At 43.7% G+C, this 21613-nt stretch overlaps 1 protein-coding gene across 1 annotated transcript in view; it reads right to left on the reverse strand.

The window, feature by feature from the left end:
- LGR4 (leucine rich repeat containing G protein-coupled receptor 4) overlaps positions 1-21178 on the reverse strand; it is a 90630-nt gene extending 69452 nt beyond the window's left edge. The window contains exon 1 of the mRNA XM_081154570.1: positions 20943-21178. Within this exon, the coding sequence (XP_081010696.1) occupies positions 20943-21127 (185 nt within the window). The 5' untranslated portion in view covers positions 21128-21178. The remainder of the gene's footprint in view (positions 1-20942) is intronic.
- Between the last annotated feature and the right edge of the window lie 435 nt (positions 21179-21613).

Consider the following 21613-nt stretch of genomic DNA (forward strand, 5'->3'; position numbering starts at 1 on the left):
TGAAATACTGTTAAAATTTTAGAGCTTAAATATTATCATGAGTAACAAAGCAAGTTCTTTCCATTTCAGGCTTGGAGACTGGAGGGTGAATGAGGGGTTGTTTAGAAGGGAGGTGGGGGAAGCCGGAGCCTGGGTAGGAAAGGATAGTGCCTAAACGAAGAAGAATCATGGAACCATTTCTCCAGAAATAAAACTGTGGTTGGACATCATTTAGCAAGATCTGGATTGATTTCCTAAACCTTTCAATAGCTTAATATACACCCATGGGGGGGGGGGGGGAACAGCAAAACTTAAGATACTCTTAAAGCAAACCACTAGACAACAGAGACGAAGGGTTAAAGTTGAAGTTGAATCTGCTACTTACAAACTCCTTTAAAAACTGCATAGAAAAAGATAAAGTGGTTTTACAATTAAACAGTCTGCATAAGAACTCTGTGCAGTCCTATAATTGATTTCTGCCTCTAAGTTTTTTTTCTCTCTTGGCCTGAACAAAGCCTCGTGTAATTATGGTGGATAAGAATCAGAATGCCTTGCTTTAAAAATACCCAGAGCCTCATTCATTTTTCATTATTCCATTTTCTTTTTGCACAGCTTAAGAAAGGCTGTTGTGCTCATTTTTTAAACGCTCTGAAATATAATCTTTCCCGGTTTCAGGCTGTTCCGAAAATACCTAGTTCTGCCCATAATTTGTTCTTCCCTCCCCCTCTCGCAAATATCCTGAGTGACAGCTTAATGTGACAGCTTTCTTGCCACAATTCACCAAAGGGGAGTGGCAGGTAGGGTTCTAAGAGAACAAATACCTAACAAAGCCATCATTCTGGGGAGTTACTTCCAAACTGTCAATCCAATCCATCACGTGGAATGCGCTCCACTATTCTCTTGTAAATGTGCTTATTTCAAACCGGGCAGAGCTGGGCAGCTGCCCCCAAGAAGACTAAATGACCCAGCTCAAATGTCACCTCTGCTGCGAAGCCTCCCAACTCCCCAAGGCCGAGCGGGTCTTTCCTCTCTGCTCCCACGGCTCTTTGTTCCTCTCTCCTTATGGCACTCCCACGCTGTATTTTATTTGTGTTTATGTCTGTCTTCTCCACCAAACCAGATCACCCATGGACGCTTGGGAGCCAGCACGATCGGGTGGAGGAGTGGAGGAGGGGACAGGCTCCGGGGTAAAACCACGTGGCTGGTCAGAGATCCTATCACGACCTTGGACATGTTACTTGTGCCTCTGCCGGCGTTCTCAGCTGAAAATAGGGGTAAAGAATACCTTTCTCCCACAGTTGTTGTGAGGATCAAGTCAACTAAAGAATGGAAAGCCCTTCCCACAATGCCTGGCACGCACCCAGAGCTCGGCCGGAATTAAACAGGGAGCGGGGTCAGCATCTTCCACCTCCCCGGGGAAGAGGGGACCACAGCTGGACGATGGCCCGGCGCACACGCTGGGCACGGCATAAACTTGTGCTGAGCAAGTTAATTTGCTAATAAAATGTCATTAGTTAAAATACAATTTCAAAAAGCAACCTTTCCACATCCTTCAAGATACACAACAGTGAAAAGGATGTTATGTGCAAGGCAGGCAAGGGAAGAGCTAAGAAGACACCGAGTGAGACCGGATTCCTGCTCTCAGAGAGCTTACACGCAATTCTGAGCGCCTGGAAATACACTGCGTTCACGGCTGGTGATACCTTTCACAATATATTTGACTAATGTGCATTCTCTCCACAGTGTTTTAAATCGTCAAGTATTTAAAAGGTTTAGGAACAACCAATTTGTCTCATTTTGCTAAGGGAAGGGAAAGTAAGAGTTTCAGGATGTTATGTTCCATGTACTTCAATACACCTTGTAATTCTTGCTAATGCTCCACGTCAACAGAGCACATGCATTGGTCCCATGTCCATACGCTGTGGTCCTATGACACCGGTATTGTGCTACGGAGCACTGAAGAGTTAACACTACTTATGCATGAAATGAAAAGAATTTGGATCATGGGGAAAAAAAAAAAAAAGTAGCAAAATCATTTTGTTTCCATTCTCTTTTCCAAAACTGTACCATTACAGATAGGATCCCTTGTTTAAATGGAGCAATTCTAGTAAGACCTACTTCAATGAAATCACTACTAATTTAAAACCATTATTAGATTAAAATAAATCACCCAGGATCTTAGTTGTTTAGTTGGAAAGAATGGTAAAAACAAAGTGATTTTGCTACATGTTTGTTTATGACCCAAATTATTTTATCATAAAACAATAATTTTATGAGAGTCTAAATAATTCATAAAAGCTACAAATATATATTTCTGTTTGACAACTCCAGGCAGATTTACTGCATCACTGCTCTTTAGAAAGTAATAGGACTAATAGAAATGAGCTCCTTAAATCTACCACTGCACAAGCCCCCCGAGGGGTTCTGCCTCTTACCAGAGCAGATCATCAAAGGTCTTTTCCCACTTACTCACGGGTATTTCAAATTCACGTAATACAACAAAAAATGCACACCATGATGAACGTTGGTGGTTTTCTTATTTTTCCATAGAAGTATGCAAATGGACGGGGGGATTCACCTAGTTGATAATATTTAACTATCGTAAGTTAACTAAGCTGTAATAACAAATCAAACTTGGTCAAGAGTCTTACTATCTTCATCCAAGAGAAAGTGGTGTCCACCATCTTAAAACAGTCCAGATATTTATTGGTTGTTTGTAAAATCAATACTTACTTCAATATAACAAATCCTTAAAAACATCCCTCAGAATTCAAAGATATTGAATTTATTATAGTAGCAATTTTCAACCAGTGCACCGCGAGAATTTTTAAAACACGTGATACCTGACTATTTAGTCAGGGGCGTTGACCTCTTTTCCGTTAGATCGTCAAATAAAAAAATGACAACAGCCAACACAACAATAGCTGTCTGGTGTGAATGAATCAAAATAATACCTATTTTCTTTGTCAGATTGGCAAAAAAATATGAAAATCGCTGCATTATAGTATCAGTATAATTAAATAACAAATCTTCAATCTTGTGAAATTTTGAAAATATCTCTTATAGACAAAATTCTGTTGCTTGAGATGCTACTTACAGAAATCCAACAGCAAATGTCTGTACTATGAGGAATATATTAAATTCCAAGAATACCCCAGGAAATAGCCTATAGGAAGGCTTCTGTTGTTTCTGCTCTGCTTCCCAGCCAATCCTGTAACAATTGAACTGCTTTATTAGCTACGTCTCTTTAGTACGTGTTCCCTTCCTTTTACGTTTATGTCAGCAAAATGAGTTGGTTCCCCCAAAAACTAATACTCTACTGCACATATGTCTTATAAGTAGAAATTGAAAGGTGGGACCTGGCTCCACAGAGCACTTCTCTTTAAAACATTTTAAATTAGTATAATACATGTGATACTCTGCTTTCTAACAGTGTAGCTATACCCCCAACAATAGATTGACATGCAAGTATTTTTAATGTAGACTATCCAGTTACCCTATGATGCCAATGCTATTCTAGACCTTCTCTGAGAGAAATGGAGCAGTTAATGTTGTTTAAGGAAATAGAAAGAGAGAATTTTGAAGCTGGTTGAATGAAAGAGGCCTCAGGAATAAAGCTCTAAAACTGTTGCCAAAAAAAGTAATGTTAAACAAGCCTTGTAAGTTGTCTGGAGAGCCATGGGCCTATTATTCTACTTGAAACAAAACCTTAGGTAGAATTAATCTTTTCAGTCCCTCCTGGGAGAAAACAGACATTTTCAATTCCACAAATTTCCATGATGAAAATGGAAGAACTCCCCATAATGTTGCTGTGAGATTTAAAAAAAAGATACTCAGGTGGAAAAATTAAATTTTTTATTGATTTTAGAGACAGAGGAAGGGAGAGAGAAAGAGAGAGAGAACCACTGATGTGAGAGAGAAGCACTGCTCGGCTGCCTCCAGCAGGCGCCCTGGCCGGGGGCTGAACCCGTAGCCTCTTCTTGTTTGGGGGTATGGGGTGACGCTCCAACCAACCGACCCACCTGGCCAGGGCTCACGTGGAAAATTTTGCTCTCATCTCCATTCCCTGCTTCAAGGCTCTAGATGCAACCATAACTATAGTAAAAACTAAACAAAATAAAACAAAGCCATCCCCCCCTTTGCCATCACTGCATAAACCTCTGTTTCCCCCAGCAAGCCTGACCCTCAGTGTTGACAGTGGCATGTTACGTAATGATCTCTTCTACACTACATGTGACTGCCTTAAAAAAATACTTCTTAAAAATACTAAAGTTTAAGGGTCTTGATTTGCAGAAGTTAATTTGCAGAAGTCTGCATAATTTTTCACTTATGATAAGAAAATGTTCAATCAAAAGAGAGAGACCAGAAGAGAACTATTTAGTACCATTAGGTCATGAGCTTTTTCTTCCCGAAACTTCAGACAAACACATCACACCACCCCTCTGATGCAGAACAACCACCAATCACATCACTCAAGCGCTGAGGCCTAAGTCAGTAGTCAGAGGGATAAATTATGGTCCAAGGACAGCTCCAGGCACCGCTGAGCTTGGATTTGCTTACTGAGCAACCATGTTGTTCCAAACAAACTAAATGCTTAAGAGGCTAAAGGGCAGTGGAGGCAATTATTGGAAGGAAATTTCTCACTAGGCCAGAAAGGAATAATTAAGCCTTTGCATGCTAAATCACATCACTGGGGTTAACAATGAAGTAATCAAGTGTAAATGGTGACAAAGCCCATCCATAGGACTCATGAAAGGAAATTAAGGTTGTGGGTAATCTAGACTATTGTTGCTTAAATACCACAAAAATTAGTCCCTAAAACTTCATTCATTTATCCCCTCTTTATACAAATGTGTGTGCTCTTTGTGGGAGGCAAGAAATTGGTTAATCCAGCAATTAAGGCAAATATACTGAATCATCAGAAGTAAAACACCACTCAGCTACTAATTCACAGGCAGAGATCCAACCCCACTCCCCATACGACTTAGACTGTACCAAGCACTCGCTAAGGAAATACATCCATAATAGGAGATGCATATGGGTTTTACTCAAATATATGGCTAAAACCATTTAAATGATAAATGCAATGCATACTTTATATGGGCCACTTTTTATGTTGCAGGACATAGAAGAGAATTCACACACACACACACACACACACACACACACACACAGAGCTGCAAGGGATTTGGGGAGGGAAATGGGAGAAAGATGGAGGGCACCCACACAATCTCCCAACAACTGCTCGGCAGCAATTAAAACCGGTTATTATCTAAGGGAGCAAGACAATGTTGACCTGAGCGTTAAAAGGTCTAGAGTCAGACTTTGGCTCCTTCAGACCTCGGGTTATCATCTTACCTCAGAGACTCAGTTTCCTCATTTTATTTAGGGAGTGAGGCCAAGACTAGGATTTCTCAAGACTCTAAACTGATCTGGTGTAACTGTCGTTGGAATAATTTAAGACCCCCCAGAGTTCCTATGTAAGCTGCACCCAGCTTTTCCCAATGGCAACGTCTTACATAACCGTAATATACTAGCTAACCCAGGAAATCTGCGTATTAACTAAACTACAGACCCTGCTCATATCCCACTTCCTTTTATATGCGCTCATTTCTGCGATCACATGTGCGGATTCATGCAGTCACCACGACAATCACAAGGAACTGCTCCATCACCACCAAACAGCAGCAGCAACAAAAACCCGCGGGCATATTACTCCACTTGAAACAAAGCACTGGGTAGAATTAACACTTTTAGCTCCTCCTGTCAGGACATTTTCAATTCTTTGCAAAAAATAGGCACTTCCGAGTCCATAAACTTCCACATAGAAAATGAAACAGAACTCCCCATGGTGTTGTTGCTGTGAAATAAAAATATGCTCTCCAAAAAACATTTGCTCTCATCTCTGTTCCTTGCTTTAGGGCTCTAGATGCAACTACACCTACGACAAAATAAAACAAGGGCATCCTTTCTCCCCCGACCCCTTTCCTCCCATCTCTAACCCTAGCAACCACTGACCTGATCTCTGTCCCTATCGTTGCCCCTTCTCGAGTGTTCTAACTGGAATCATCTGCTATAAACCTCCTGAGGTTCGCTTTTTCACTCAGCATAACGCCCTTGCGATCGACCCAGGCTGTTGCCTGTATCAGTAGTTTGTTCTTTTATTGCTGTAGGTGTGATTGCACTGCATTGATGTATCAGTTTCTTACGGCATACTGATTTTATTCTTCTTATGTTTTAATTAAGTTATATTATGGGGTCAGGAGAAACTTTGTAAATCTCGTTTTGCCATTGCTTAAGCTGAATTCATATTCCAATAGATACTGACTGATAACCTTAATCAGTAATTCCCTTCATCACTCCATTCAAGCCTCCCCGACCACCCTGCTTAAGTCAACCACCCCTTCGCCTTGCTTTATTTTTCTTCACACTCCTTAACGTCGCCTGACCTTATATCTTCGTTGCGTCTATGCTTTCTATTGTCCACCACCGCACCTCCCCCCCTCCATGCCAGGCAAGCTGCACCAGGGCAGGGATGCTCAGGTATCATTAAATATCTGTATCCCCAGCACTGAGAACAGTTCCTAACACATAAAGCACCTAATAGAAATATGTGAAACAAATTAGCTTAGTACTGACATTATCTCAATGAGGAGTTATGACTTTGAAGTTGAAAGATTATTGATTCCGTGGGCTACTATACAAATATTGTAGTATTTGTAGCTCTCGAAAAACAGTTTGAACTTATCAAATTATTTGCATGAAACCTTTTAATTCACCTCCACAAATTAAATACTTCCTACAATTTCAATAAAGTGCTGAGCCCATGAGAAACTGGACAAAAGACAAAGAAGCCGCACTGGAAATATTACCATCAGACAAGCAATGCAAGCCAGAAGTTTTATTAAATGTTAAAGGGTTTGCCTGGTCCAAGAAAAGACCATCTATTCAGGTAATGAGCTTCCTTCTGCTTTGTTTTGTTTTTAAGCTACTCTGGAGGGCCAGCAATGGTTCTGGGCAAGTCATACAACTAAAGGTAACTGGTTTTGTCCCCTGCTGAATGGAAAATTTCACCAGAAATCACTGTTTTCTACCAGTTCTTAAAAGAAGTAGACTCAGAAGGGAGGGAAGGTCTGAACGATATGAGCAGGAATTTGGTGTTAGAATTTATGTCATTAAAGGGTTTAGCAAATAATAAACAGATATCAGGTTTATAAACACATAAATGTAAATACATGTCCTCTGGGAAAATGGACTTTTTGTTTCCCCCATGGAAAGACCTAGCCTTTCTGATGAGTGACCAGTTACACACACAAGAGATTTAAGATCACTGCACCAGGTGACCTTTAAGATTTAGAAGAGTCCAAATCTACATTCTAAGGAGCTGAGAACACTTCAAGCAAAAGACAAAACAGATGTAACCTCCCCAGAACTAATTCTTCGTCTACAAAATGAGCAGTTCATGATGTCCACAGCGTACAAGACAGATGAGCACCTACATCTAGAAGGAGCATTAAAGGACAGTAACACAACCCACTCAGCCACATAACCCTGTCTGAAAAACCAAGATCCAACATCTACAAACCTCCTTTGTCACCTGTGTGCTCTCACCACCTACGGTTTCTCCATCTCTAAAATGGAGAAAATCACAGTATGTGCTTTGAGGGCTGTTGGGAGTATTACAGAGATAATGCATGTAAAGCACTTCACATATTGCCTGGTACTCAATAATTTTATTACAATTGGCATCTAAGTTAGTAACAAGATGCTGCTGCTGTTTTACGTGAGATGGCAAAACAGACCTTGAAGAAGGTCTTCGTGACAAAGAACACAACATAAGTGAAACAAAGGAGCAAAATGCTTCCAAAAGAAGACAACCTTTGAGTCACCAAGTCAGTGACTGTCCAGGATGGAGCTGGCTGTCACCGGACATTCAAAATCAAAACTGTGCCCACAGATTCGATCATGAGCAGCCCTACTGCTAAAGGAAGGAACACATAGATCCAACAGGAACCCATCTAGTCTGTAAAATATTAACAGTTTAATAAACATCAGCTCACACAATCAACACAGTGTTCAAATCAACTAAAGAGTACCAACTAAATTAATACCAAGTTGACCAAATGAAATGCCTTGGGGGGAAAAAGGCTCATGGGTGATTCACTTTTATGCTGACTTCCCTATAAAAACATCTTCAACAGGAGAGGCAGGAAATTCCAGTGAGTGAGGCAGTGAGCTATATGGAAACCATCACACTGCACACTTGGCTTTTTAATTGACTTCAGGGTTTTGGTTTAAAGAAGCACATTCAGAAATCTGCTCCTTAAGAAACAGAAAAGTGAGTGTGCAAACGGGCCTGATCCTCACACACCATCTACGTGACTTCCACCGAGGAAAGAAAAACCAAGGCAAACGCAGGCTGGGTATTTTCCTGACGCAGAAAGGCGCTATGAACATGGAAAACGATAGGAAAGCCTTTAAGCGAAGATGTACAGAAAGAAAAGAGTCTAAGTGAGAGATACTTTAAAACTGTGCTATAAAAGACAATTTTACACAGCGGATGGATTTTTACACATAGGTTACTCCCCAGTCAGGTCAGTCTCTCACTGTATGTACATACGCGTGCGCTTCTTCAGGACGTTTTCTTTTCAGTTCTGTTCCCCCCACACCCCCTGTAATAACCTGTGGCTTCTCACCATTTTGTTTCTCATTTTACCTTTTCCTCTTGTGATAAACTCTGTCAACTACCCAAGCAAACTACAAAGAAACTGAATTCCTGAGTTTTACAGACCAACTGCCACCCGCTAACCCTGGGACCAGTGAGCAAGCTACCTAAGCCTTTCAAATCTCAGTTTGCTCAGCTGTAAAATGAGGACCATGCCGGAGACCCAGAATGGCTCCTGGTGGAGAGTAGTGTTAAAACATGTAACATGCCTAATACACACAAGTAAGCCTAGCAATTCCTCACCAAATTTCCTTTTTTAAATTTAATTTATTGATTTTAGAGGGGAGGGGGGAGAGAGAAGCATCGATTTGTTGTTCCGCTTATTTACATATTCATTGGTTGACTATTTTATGGGTCCTGACCAGGAATTGAACCTGCACCTTTGGCATATAAGGGCAATACTCTAACCAGCTGAGCTACCTGGCCAGGGCGAAATTTCCATTTTTTTGAATCAGACTTTCCAAATATGGCTACATTAATAACTCAAAGTTTTTTTCATTACAAGCAAAATGCTCCACACACTGAGATTACTTTTACATGATTCCTTGGGGGCACCAAAGTAATTGCTGGGTACCCAAAAGGGGGCTAAGAATTCTAGTCTTTTAAAAGTGCAGACATTTTTGCCCTGGCCTGTTAGAGCACCGTCCTGATATGCCAAGGTTGCAGGTTCCATCCCCTCATGGCACATACAGGAATCAATCAATGAATGCATCAATAACTGGAACAACAAGTTGATCTCTCTCTGTCTCTGTCTCTCTCCCCTGCCCCTCAAATAAATAAATAAATATTTTTAAAAGGACATACATTTAAACAAAATCAGTATTAACAGCTTTTGCTAATACCTACATATGTACCATCCTAACAGTATATTGAGGCTATAATTAGTGATCAAATCTCACTACCACTCTAAAACATTAAAATCTAGACCAACACTTCTTTATTAACATGTACTTAGCATACGACCCAGTGTCTCCCTCCCAGGGATTTACCCAAGTGAAATGAACACCTATGTTCACACAAAAACCTCTATGTGAATATTTGTATTGGCTCTATTTGTAATTGCCTAAAACTGGACACTAGGCAAATGCCTCTTGTGGCACAGTCATACAATGAAATACTCCTCAGCAATAAAAGCGAATATTATGCAGTGACATATGCAACATCATGGTAGACTCTTCAATGTATAAGTAACAGAAACCAGGCACAAAACTACATTCTGTTCCATTCCATTTATAGGACACCCTGACACATGCAAGACAATATAAAATGAGAGACCCAAGGCAGAAAATAGATCATCAGTTGCCAGGAGTGGGGAGAGGGGTTGACCACAAAGGACACAAGGAAAGCAATGGAAATAGTCCAGACCTTGGCAGTGGTGGTGATTATATTACTCTTACATTTCAAAACTCACAGAACTATATACTAAAAAGGGTGATTTTTAAGATTGACAGGTTTGGGGGAGTTTTCCCCATAACTACATAGCTATGAAGGTCGGTTAAGTAGTCAGTGAAAGGAGGAAGATGAAACATCAAAGATTAAACTAGTTAATTTAGGATAAAAGTATGAAAGTACGAAAAGAAAGGGGGGAACCTCAAATAGACATAAAACCTAAACTTTTAAAAATTCAACCTCCAAGAGTCAACACATTTGATGGAAATCTATTATAATCAAGACCTGCAAAAGGAATCACTCTTAAGAGAAAACGTGAAAGGCAGTAATTTCTCTTGGCACATTGTTTTACAGCTAATGCGCAGTAACGATACCAAGAACCATCAAAAATACTTTCTAGATGAGATGCATCTATACATTTAAATATCTGGCTGTATCTGGAACAAAACAGGAGCTTACTTCCTTTTAGATAAATCATCAACTCCTGTCAAACAAGCCCATGTGCCTAGGAAACAATGAAACTAGAAATTCAGGCTGGGGTGACGAGGGTTGGAAAGGACCCTGATGAAATGTCTGTCATTCCTTCTTCGGCCAAAGTCATGAATCTTCTCATCTTCGGATGTCGTAGGGTTTTGTTTTGGGTTTTTTCTCCTCTTAGAATGCCACCTGAGCCAGGGGCAAATTCTTTTAACACAGAAGATCTGAAAATGACAGCAATGGATTGACCTCCGTCTTCCACATTCTCAGTCCTCTCGCGTCACACCTGCTCACAGGCCTCCACACTGTGGACTCAGAGGCCACAAAGCTGAGTGATTAAGGCTGGTTCCAGGCAACAAAAACCTTGAAAGGTCAGTGCAGCAGTGCCCGGCTGGGCTGGGAAGGATCAATTGATGTCTTTCCATGAACTGACAAGAAGATACACAGTAAGGCAAACAGTCCTCAACACACCACATCTCGAACCCTTGGGAAATAGCATCCAAACGTCCTGCACAACACACACACGCCCTTTGGTGCAATAAATAATTAGGTAGAAAACGCCACAGTGGAAGCAGGTCACACAAACTTAATTCAATCTGGTATTAGAAATGCATTTATCCAGGACACAAGATTCCCCTCCCACAGAACGCAATGGGGCTCTGGAAAACAGTCTGATTGCTAACAGCAGGGCCTGTGGTTAGCGCACAAACTTGCCAGCCTACCATGGAGTAGGAAGCCTTCTGCCGCCTGCCCTCCCAGCCTCAGACTGTTTGCAAAGGACAGGAATGAAATATTCCATATGTTTTCTTTGTCGGTGACATGGCAATTGAAAGCAAGGCCACGGTAGTCTCCCTGCTGAGGGACTGGGTCAAGCCATTCATGTGTAACCAGGCAGATGTCAAGACGGTAATGGGAAAAACATCTCAACCTTTTTTTTTTTTTAAAGAAAGAGACCCCGGGGTAGAAAATGCACAACTGTATTTGGAACACTCGGCCAATCTAAACAGGGTGTGAGCCCTGCTGCATACATTAGCTGCTGCCCTGGCTGTACAATTCATTTTCCAATCAGGCCCGAATCAAAACCCACAGGAGTTTTTCAAGACTCTGAGAAATATTTAACTGTACTTAACACAAATGCCGTATAACTTTTTAGAAATGAAAGATTTTAAAGAAAGGACTTTCATTCTAAAATTACTTTTAAGATAATAAGCTTTTCTTTATCCACAAGGCACAAGCATTAGTTGCAAATGTAAAAGAAGAAAAGAAACACACAGGCATCCAATAACAACTAGTAAAATATCATTTTCAAAGTACTTAAAAAGAAAAAGTTCTCTCTAATCTGTGTATTCCTAGAAACAAAAACACAGCTAAACTGTCAGTCCTGAGTAGACCTTAGCCATCCCCGACATGGGAAGTGGCCTGAGAACCCACAGGGAGCTCTCATTGGCACGAGGGTTCCCTAAGAGTGAGTGTGTTGCGCGGCCGGGCGTGGCTCAGCGGTTGAGCGTCGACCTAGGGTCCAGGCGATCGGGGTTCGATTCCCGGTCAGGGCACATGCCCGAGTTGCGGGCTCGATCCCCAGTCAGGGGCGTGCAGGAGGCAGCTGATCAATGACTTTCATCATTGATGTTTCTATCTCTCTCTCTCCCTCTCCTTTCCTCTCTGAAATCAATAAGGATATATTAAAACAAAACCAAAAAAAAAAGAGTGAGTGTGTTTAATGAAAATCCTCAGTGTTCCCAAGTCTGGAAGCAGGAAATCAGTCTCTAAAGCTCACACTAACACAGTCTAAGGTCCTTTGCCTTTATGATGTGAGAAGAAACACTGTCCCCCTGTGAGGACAGCACCATGCTAGTTGACCAGCCATCTCAGGAAAGCAGTGCCAAGTCACAGAGACCCAGGCGAGAAAAGACAGTTTCCCCTGAGCGAGACACTTAACTCCCCACCATCAGGCTTTCTTGTTAGAAGGGGAGCCACGCCGCCTATAAGAAGGAATCTTGAGAAAAACGTACGTCTTACTCTTTCCACACCAGCATCTTTATGGTTTTCCAAATGAAAAAAAAGCACCAGATGAGTAGCCTCTTTGTCATTAACACAGTGGCTCACCTGTGTCATCTACAACAGGATTTGAATCTGATATACATTAAAAAAACCAGAGAAATGGGGTTTAGGATTTTAAATCACAAGATGATAACCCACATATACAACTGCTGGGTGACTCCCAAAAGAAATGACACAAAAAATTGGGTGCTCACTGTCACTCAAAGAGATCATGCTTTAGAGTTTCCTACATGTGACCCTTGAAGGTAAAAATCAAGCTATCTTTTTGCTGATGGGAAAGCCAATACCCTAAGTGGTTAAGTAAAATGTCTAAGCTCACAGATTTAGGAACTCAGGGGTCTTGATTCCTTGTGTCACACTCTCAAAAACAAAACCATTTTTGAAGGCCTCTTCATGAAAATATGCCTATAAAAAGAAGACTGGAGAGTAGACAGTGACATAAATAGCTGGACTACATGACCATGGACTCGAAATGACCTTGGAGACAACAGAAGGCCAACAAGAAAATTTTTCTTTGCTACAAAGATAGCAAAATATTAAGATTTTTTTCTAAAAACCTAATCAAATGAGATGAACTAGAAGTAGCTCGGCAAAGATGAAGACTAGTATTAAGTAAGATAAACTACCCAATATCAGTTAGTAAACACATAAGGTGTAATTTTTAAAACAGGATACTAAAATATGTGAGGTGTATTAAATTTATTTACTATTCCCTTCTTAACTTGGATCAAATTATACGAGAATTCTGCCTATGCTTCAGATGATGTGAGATATGGAGAGCTTGAGGAGGACCCAAGGGGCCATTATCACACTCAGAAATGCAAGGCCCAGATTAATGTAGTGCCTAGAACAGGAGTGCACGTGAAGAGTCTCCGAAAACACGAAGCCTAAAGGTTAGTCCGCGTTCTTTGTTTTCTCTCCCACCGCTATAGAAAAGAGTTGATAGACTTTAGAGTACTGAGTACCTAAGGTGTAGACTATTCCAGACAGTGTGCTCGCTTTCTCTGGAGAATTCTGCAAGAAAGCAGCTAAGATGGCCCACATACAGGAAGGGTGACAACCTGGAACAGAGCGGCAGCCATGGGGGTCTTCTATGCCCCTGGGGAAATCTGTAGTCTGCCAAGCCCTTCATGCATAATCCATAGAGTTTCCTCTAAACATGAACCTCACCCCTTAAGGAAAATGGGAAAAACCAGGCAATGAATTAACACCCCAGCCCAGTGAGTTTGAGAAAAGACTGCTGACTTGGAAGCATCCCTCCTGTCCTGCACCTTCAAAACAAGAGGCATGAAGAGAGTGAGAATTAATAACATCTGCCTTCCTAGGAAAACAGCTCTAATCAAGCACTTCAGGGAGTTCTGATGTCACCACTTGTACTAAGTTACTCTGCGGTCTACGCTGAGAGCCTCCGAGAGAACCCCACAGCCCGAGGGGAATGGAGAAGTGACCCGGGGCCAACCCAGGCACATTCCTGGGCCCTGCCCAGCGCAGCTCCAAGGTAAAGGCGCCATCTCCCTGCCAACTGGATGTCACTCTTCTCAGGAGGAAAAATGTCCCCAAATAAAACTTTTAAAATGTACTGGAATGGGGAGAATCTGACTTGGGATTTTTCTCGATAGCGGGTTCTAAAATCAGATTTAAAATTCAAAACTAGTTTGTTGTTAGAGGGCGTTGAGATTTCATTCTTTCAACGGTCAACTTTATATTTAAAACTGTTGCTGTTGTTTTTAAGGCTACATTCTTGCAGTGAAAAAAAGAGAGGGGAGAAACACTACCTAAAGGGGCTTATAGAACCTTTACTTATATTGACTCAGAACACGTAAATACAAATTAAACATCAAGGATAAAAGGTCAGTAAATATCTTGTAATATATTAGATATGCTTCCTCCACACATGTCACCAGCACAGACAGCAGGCCAGCCTGGGATCAAAACGTATACCCACTCTTGGCCCAGCTGCCTCCCAAAATATCTATGGTTTACATTTCCTTACAAGGATATTCTCATATTCCAACGGGCCAACAAGTCGCCACAGGGGGTAGGCCAGTGCTTTCCCCATAACACCTTTCAGTACAGAAAAGCTAGGAAGACTACAAATATGTATATATATATATATATACATATTTTTTAAATGTTCATTTCCTGGACTATTAGAAGGACATTCCTGAACTTTAACTACTTGCATCTAAAATAAGAAATGCGTAATGCCAAATTTTGTTAGTGTGCTTTTTTGACAATTAAAATATGTAGTGTTATGAAAACATGCCTTAGAGGCTAAAAACCACCACCCCGAACATTCAGTTTTAATTGCTTGTACATGACACAGAATACTTCAGAATGCTTTAAGGATCTTGCTAAAAATAGTCCCAGCCATATACACAGTTTAATAACAAATATTTGTCCATGGGTGGGTGAATCAGAGTATACACTGCCACATAACTCCACCTTGCCGTTTAAAGGGGCTATCTCAGTCCTGACTTGCTACCGTCCTTAGAAGGTTGCAGAGTTAGTAAATGTACATGAACTGTAAGAACATGATCTGTCTCCTGCAAAAACTGATTTCTAAAGTCGATTTTGAACTGACCCAATTTCAGACAACACAGCTGATTTCCTCGCCTACAGTTTGACCATCAGGCGCTTAAAAACACACATGGAAAAAAAAGTCAAGAAAGGCAGACAAATCAGCCATTGCGCAAGGGGACTGATTTGCTAAATGCCCTAGATTTTTCTTCTTCACTGACAGAATTTTAAAACAGAGCATTTTATTACCCTCAATGAAGCTTTTAAAAAACTACACTTCACTGGACACAATTGGGGAGAAAAGAAAAAAATGTATCATATTCTTTTACATATAGGAAAACAAGCTTTTGGCATTGCTAAAAACATGAAGGCTGAGACAAGCAGATAAAGGACGAGCTGTATAATATATTTCTAAAGCCAAAGCCTTGAGATCTAGTTTAAAATTTTTAAAGCGCTAAGCTGTCTTATCAAGAACACTCTAAGTTATATTAGTTACTTTTCAGGGTGAAGGGCACACTTGGCAGGGTTTAACTTTTAATTTAGGTATACCAACAAATACTATGCTTTACGTAAAGTGGTATGTTTTTATACAGAAAAAGTGAGAGACGGTCTTAGAAAAATTTTAGTAAGTCACTAAAGCATTCTTAAAACTTTACTTTGCTTAATATTCTACACAGACTCAGAGAAACTCAAAGCAGTGAAAGACATTAGCAATCATCTACTCCAATATCCATTTTCTATCGATAATGAAAATACAAGGACAGACACAACCAAAGAGACCAGAAACTAAAATCCAAACTTGCAGGCTGTCAGTACTTTCACTATTATAAAGATGACTAAAATAAGAACTTGAGAGATAGACTAACAGAGGCCAAGAAAATGCCTAAACTTGCCTGGATCCACCTACTAGTGCAGAACTTTGATCTTGCCTAAGAGATTAAGTTGTCAATGTTACCTTACATCTCTAATGCTGAGAGCCAAGTGCCTGGGCAGTAAATGCTGGTGATACCACGAGTGTCATCAGCATTCAGTTCGACTGGAAATCATACAATATTAGTGGTTACCACAAGACTTAAGGAGCCCAGAGTGAGAGAATTTACTGGTTTAAATCCTAGGAATTGCTCAGACCACACCCAGTACATTGTTGCCCTGTGAGGCAGTGAGTTCCCCATTCAATGGAAATACTCCTCCAACAGAGCTGGACAACTGGAGGTTTCCTTGGTGGGTGAGAGTCCATGACTTAGGCACCTATACTTCACTTAACACAGAGAGGATCCTAGAAATGTATTTTAAAAAATCAAATTACATAGAAATAAAACTCTTGGCAATGAGAGCTGATAACTTCCTGTTTTAAGGTGAAGAAAACAAGGTCCTGAAGGGTGAGGTAAGTGACACTCTCAAGGTCACTCATGTGATTTATTGAGAGCTCTGGAAACTAGCTCTCCACATGCCCAGCAGGATGCTCTTTCCTCTCTTATAGTTAAAGAGAACCCGTAATTCACTAGTTTGTAAAATAAAGGATCTATACGTAAAGATCTTCATATACTGGCCTTGTTTAGAACCAAGTTCACTTGTATGTAATTCTAATACATCTCTAGAAAGACGCACCACACAAACTAAACTAACAGTGACATTTCCGGATGGTAATTCAGAAATCAAGAAATATCAAAACTCTACCATCAAAAAAGGTGTAAATATTTCATCACTAATTACTGACCTGTCAGGAAGACATCAGGCATTGGAAGGAACATAAAAAAAGACTTTTATGTTTTTTAAAAGAAATGACCTTTTAATGAAGGATCTTTTAATGATATTATTAAAAGAGAGGTGTTTGGTGTAATGAAAAAACACACCTTGGGGAAGAATCTGCAATGATGCTTGCAAAAGGAGAAGAAAAGGCAACAGATTGTTTTTAAAAACATTTCAAAGTCCCTCAGGTAACCATCAACTTTATACAGAAAGCTCGATAACCTGCCCATGTACAGGATACACACACTGTGAAGGTTAAAGAGATTATGACTAATTATACGGAAGTGAGGACATTGAGTAACTTTTTGTACAGTATCCAAATTACTGAAACAGGGTGATTTTATTTTCCAAGTGTTAAGCCATAGCCACAGGAAACAAGCAGGGCTATTCTGCCCTAGCAAAGCGCCTTAGCTAGTCATGCATTCTGCAACAAGTCTCCATGGCAAATTTCCTAACACACGCTTCTAAACACAAAGAGCTCCTCCTCCAAGAGAGCGCTAATAAACGGGCTTGTGCAACTTCAGCTAGAAGGATATTCTGCTACTCCTGGGATCTTTTCATGAGAGGATCAGGACATTATCCTCACCTTGCCATCCTAAAATTGTGTAAGATTTAGAGCCATCGAACTTCAGGAAGTTACAAGCAGCCTTAGATATAATCTAGTAAATCCAATTACTTCATTTTTCAGATGAGGAAATTCTCTCTCTCTCTCTCTCTCTCTCTCTCTCTCTCTCTCTCACACACACACACACACACACACACACACGTAGAATGACTTGCCCAAGGCCACACAATTACTTAGTAGCATGGTCCAGAAAACAATCCAGGGCTCAGACCCGCCACTGTCTCCATGAAGCCACAGAAACCACCTTTATATTCTTAAAACTGTGAGCCAGACATACTCCAGGATGTGGAAATTTGTGCTCCAGGTCTACAGTTCTCAAGCTTTGGGGCAATCACACACATACCAGAGGACAACCATGCGCAATCCCCTCCCTACCACCCTTGGGCCTTCATTTGTCTCCCCCAATCAAGAATCCCAGAATGCAGGCGATGGAGTGACCTTATCACCGTAAAACAGGAATAACTTTCCACCCTTTTCATAAAATAAACTTTTAAGTGTTAATACTAATAAGAGTACTTCCTTTAAAACACCTTCAGGGGAACTGTGACAAGCCGGTGCCCTGTGACACAGGCTTGAGAACTGCCGTTGCAAAATCTACGTAATCACTACAGGTGCAGCAAGTGGTGGGGACACGGGAATCCCACCAACAATACTGAGGATTAGGATGGACTCTGCCCCCAGCCTCAGATAAAGCAGCTTTCAGCAGGAAACAGACACTGCTGGACTGAACAAGTTCGAACGAGCCCCAAGGAGCAGGGGCCGGTATCCTCTCTTGGGCCTTCTCAGATCTGGACAAAAGACTACATGGGGAGAAGGCTGAATCTGGCAATCACCTGTGGGAATGGCGTCAGCATTCCTTTTCCCGATTCTGCCCCTCGGGGTGGCCTTGGGTCCTCCATTTACCCTACTGCAACACTTTTAAGTGCCTCCCATGTGCCGGGCTCTGTGGACTCTGAGTGGGGGGAAAAATAAAACCCCGGCTCTCTGTCAGTCCTGGGCTCTCCAGATGCGCACACCCCTGGGGGGCGGGGGGGGTGAAGGTACACACCCTTGAGGAGTGAGACGAAAATAAAAGAACTCTGATTACCAAGTACAGTCTCATCTTTTTAAATTCCATTTTTGTGTGTGAAATTTTATGTATAACGAACCTGGCCTTGGTGCACATGCTCCACAGATTAGGAATCTGTGAACTAAAGTTTGGGAACCACGGACCTGGTCCCTTGGTGTGTAACTGCAGCTCCCTAAAGCTGTGAGGGGAGAGCAGATTTGGAAAGAGACCGCAGATGAACCCAAGGTGTCCTGTAAGATGCCCTGGAGTGTGCAGATGCTCAGCACCTGCCCCTCCTCTCAATTTGGCTTTTGAGATTCACTGGACTAGCTGGTTGCCCAAAAGGCAAACCTACTGCCCTTGAAACGCCCTTTAGATGGGGTGGTCATATAATATACCCTTCTGAAGGTGAAATGAAGAGTATTGCGGTAAAATGAGGAGTTATCAGGGTGTACAGTCACTATATAGGTCAAGTGGAAGGAGAAAATACAACGCACTTGTTCACCACTGCAGCTCAGAAAGATGCCAGTTTAGGCAATTTAATCTGGATGGGTGCCAATTATTTTTCTGTCTCCCAAGCCACGAACCACACATTCTGAAGTGCTCAGGGTTGAGAACATGGCCTTTCACCACCTTCAGGGAGCTCTAAAGGAAGCTGCCCGATGCTCTACAGAGAGGAGTGTGCTCTCATAAAAATGTGATATTTCTTGTGGTTTTAGGTACTAATGTAAAACAGCCCTGATCCTTATAGGGCAAGCCTACTCATTAAAACTCGAGGAATCTGCTAAATAAGGTCTTTACAACGGCCAAAACAGTAAAATTATGCTTTTTCTATTATAGAGGCTTACAGAGGGTTCAGGTAAAGGCAGCTCTCCCGAGTGAATTACCTGAAAGTTTCAAGAAGCCCTGGGGGGGATAGCCCATGCTCTCCACCCAGGTCTTCTTTCCCTCACTCTGTCCACTCCCACTTTCCCACTTAACGTGCCTTTGTGGGCAAACGGGTCTTCACTGCCAAGCTAACTTTTTTCACTGAGACGTTACGTTTCACCATACTGAAGGAAAATGGCTGCAAATGCATAACTAATACCTGAGACGGGGGGGGGGGGAAAAAAACGGAGACGGGGGCTGAAGGCCAAAGACGAAGACAGGTTCCAAGGCCTGTCAATAAAACCCCATTCCCAGAGGGCAAGCACCCCAGCGCCCAGCGCCCAGCGCCCACCTGGAAGGACTGCAACTGCTCTGGCCGCAGAGAAAGGATTCCTTCTACTCCTTTAAAACTGCCTGTTTCTAAGAGGTCCCTTTCGGTAGCTATAAGGTAAAAGGAAATTCCCTTTACCCAAGGGCCTCTCCGAATTGCTCTCTGTCTCGTACAGTTCTTTCACTGCTCTCGATTTAATCACCCCACTGGAACAAGAGCTGCAGCCAAGCCCTGCACTCAGTAACCCGTTCCTCCTCGATGGGTGGCACCTGCCCAGGCCACCTCCAAGACAGGTTTCAGGGACCACCTCTTTTCTGAAGGCAGTGTCTAGGCTCTCTGGTCCCGGGGTGAGGAGGGAGACTTGAAGTCAGGACCAATGTGAGTGGTTTCCCAGCCGCAGGCAGCTGAGCAGGAGAAACCCACGCAGCAGAAACCTGCCGCCTGCCTTTACCACTGGGCACAGCACACGCTCGGGAACTTTTTCTTCCAAAATCCTGTCCTTCGGGTTAGAATTCCTTCTTTAAAAGGCCTTGTTGGGTAAGGAGAGTATTTCCACCAAGAGCAACCTGCAAGCCCCCCCCCCCCCCTTGCTTTGGCCTGGCTCCCCGGCCGCTCCAGAGCCCTGGCGCTCGTTGGTGAGGCCGGAGTGGAACTGGACGGAGCTGCCAGAGCCCAACTGGAAAGAGGTGCGACCTGAGGTGCAGGTGTTTCTTCTCCCCACATGCTGGAACCCAGGAGGCTCCAGGTGCTTCCCCAAGAAACGTGCCTGGGTCTGCACACTCCGGCCAAGTTCTGGGCGCCCTCACCCCGCCGATTGCAAACCTCTTGCCAGCGAGCAGGGGCCCGCGCGAAAAGGCTGCCAGGGGCAAGTGTTTCCAGATTCCTCCCTCCTCCTTCGCCCCAGGTCCCTAGATGCACTTGGGAGTTGGGGGGGGAGGTAGTGACTGTGCCCGAAAAGTCTGCAAAAAAGAGCTACTGCACGCCTCGCACACAGACTGGCCACGTTTGGAAAGCCCGCGGCGCCTGAGTGGGTGCCAAGCACCCCCATACACAGGTGACCCGCGGCCCCCTCCTGGAGACTTGGGGGGAGGGTGGAACTGAGCACTGGCCCCGCCCCGCCGTCCTCCGGCCCCCTCCCCGACCCCTTCCCCCGCCCGGCCGCCGTACTCACAGCGCGAGGGTGAAGGCGCTGAGCCCCTCGGGCACGGCCGTCAGCCCCTTCCCGGAGCAGTCCACCCGACGGTCGCCGTCGCAGCTGCAGGGCGCCGCGCACAGAGGCGGCGCCGCGCCGCTGGGCTCGGCGGAGCCGCGCAGCCCCAGGGCGAGGAGGCAGAGCAGCCCCAGCGGGCCCGGCATTGCTGCGGCCGCCCGCGCCGGCCTCCCCCGCGGCGCCGCTCGCTCGGCGCGCCCCCGCCGCCCTCCGCCGCCCCCGCCGCGCCCGGGCGGCCGGCCGGCCTGCGGGTTGGAGCCGCGGCTCTCGGGTCTGGGCGGTCGCGCGGGCTCGGCCCCTTCAGCAGTCGTGGGCGGCAGCGCAGGGACGCGGCGCTGCGGAGTTTCGCCCTCCCCGCTGCTCCATGGACGCGCAGAGGCAGCTGCGGCTCCAGCGGCTCAGGCCAGCCGGCCCGGCCGGGCGCCCCCGCGGAGACCGCGCTCTGCCATCGCCCGCGCCCCCGGCCCCGGCCTCCCGCTGCGGCCGCTCTTCAAGGTTGCGGGGCGCAGCCGTCAGCCATGCCGGCCCCTCGCCCCCGCCCCCGCCCGGCTCTCGCACAAACACCCGGCTCGCGCTCGCCGCCGCCGCGGCTCAACCTCCTCCCGTCCTTTCCCTTCTAGGGTTGCGCGCTC

The sequence above is a fragment of the Miniopterus schreibersii genome (genome assembly GCF_964146895.1).
Source record: "Miniopterus schreibersii genome assembly, chromosome: 12".
Taxonomy (NCBI): Eukaryota; Metazoa; Chordata; class Mammalia; order Chiroptera; family Miniopteridae; genus Miniopterus; species Miniopterus schreibersii.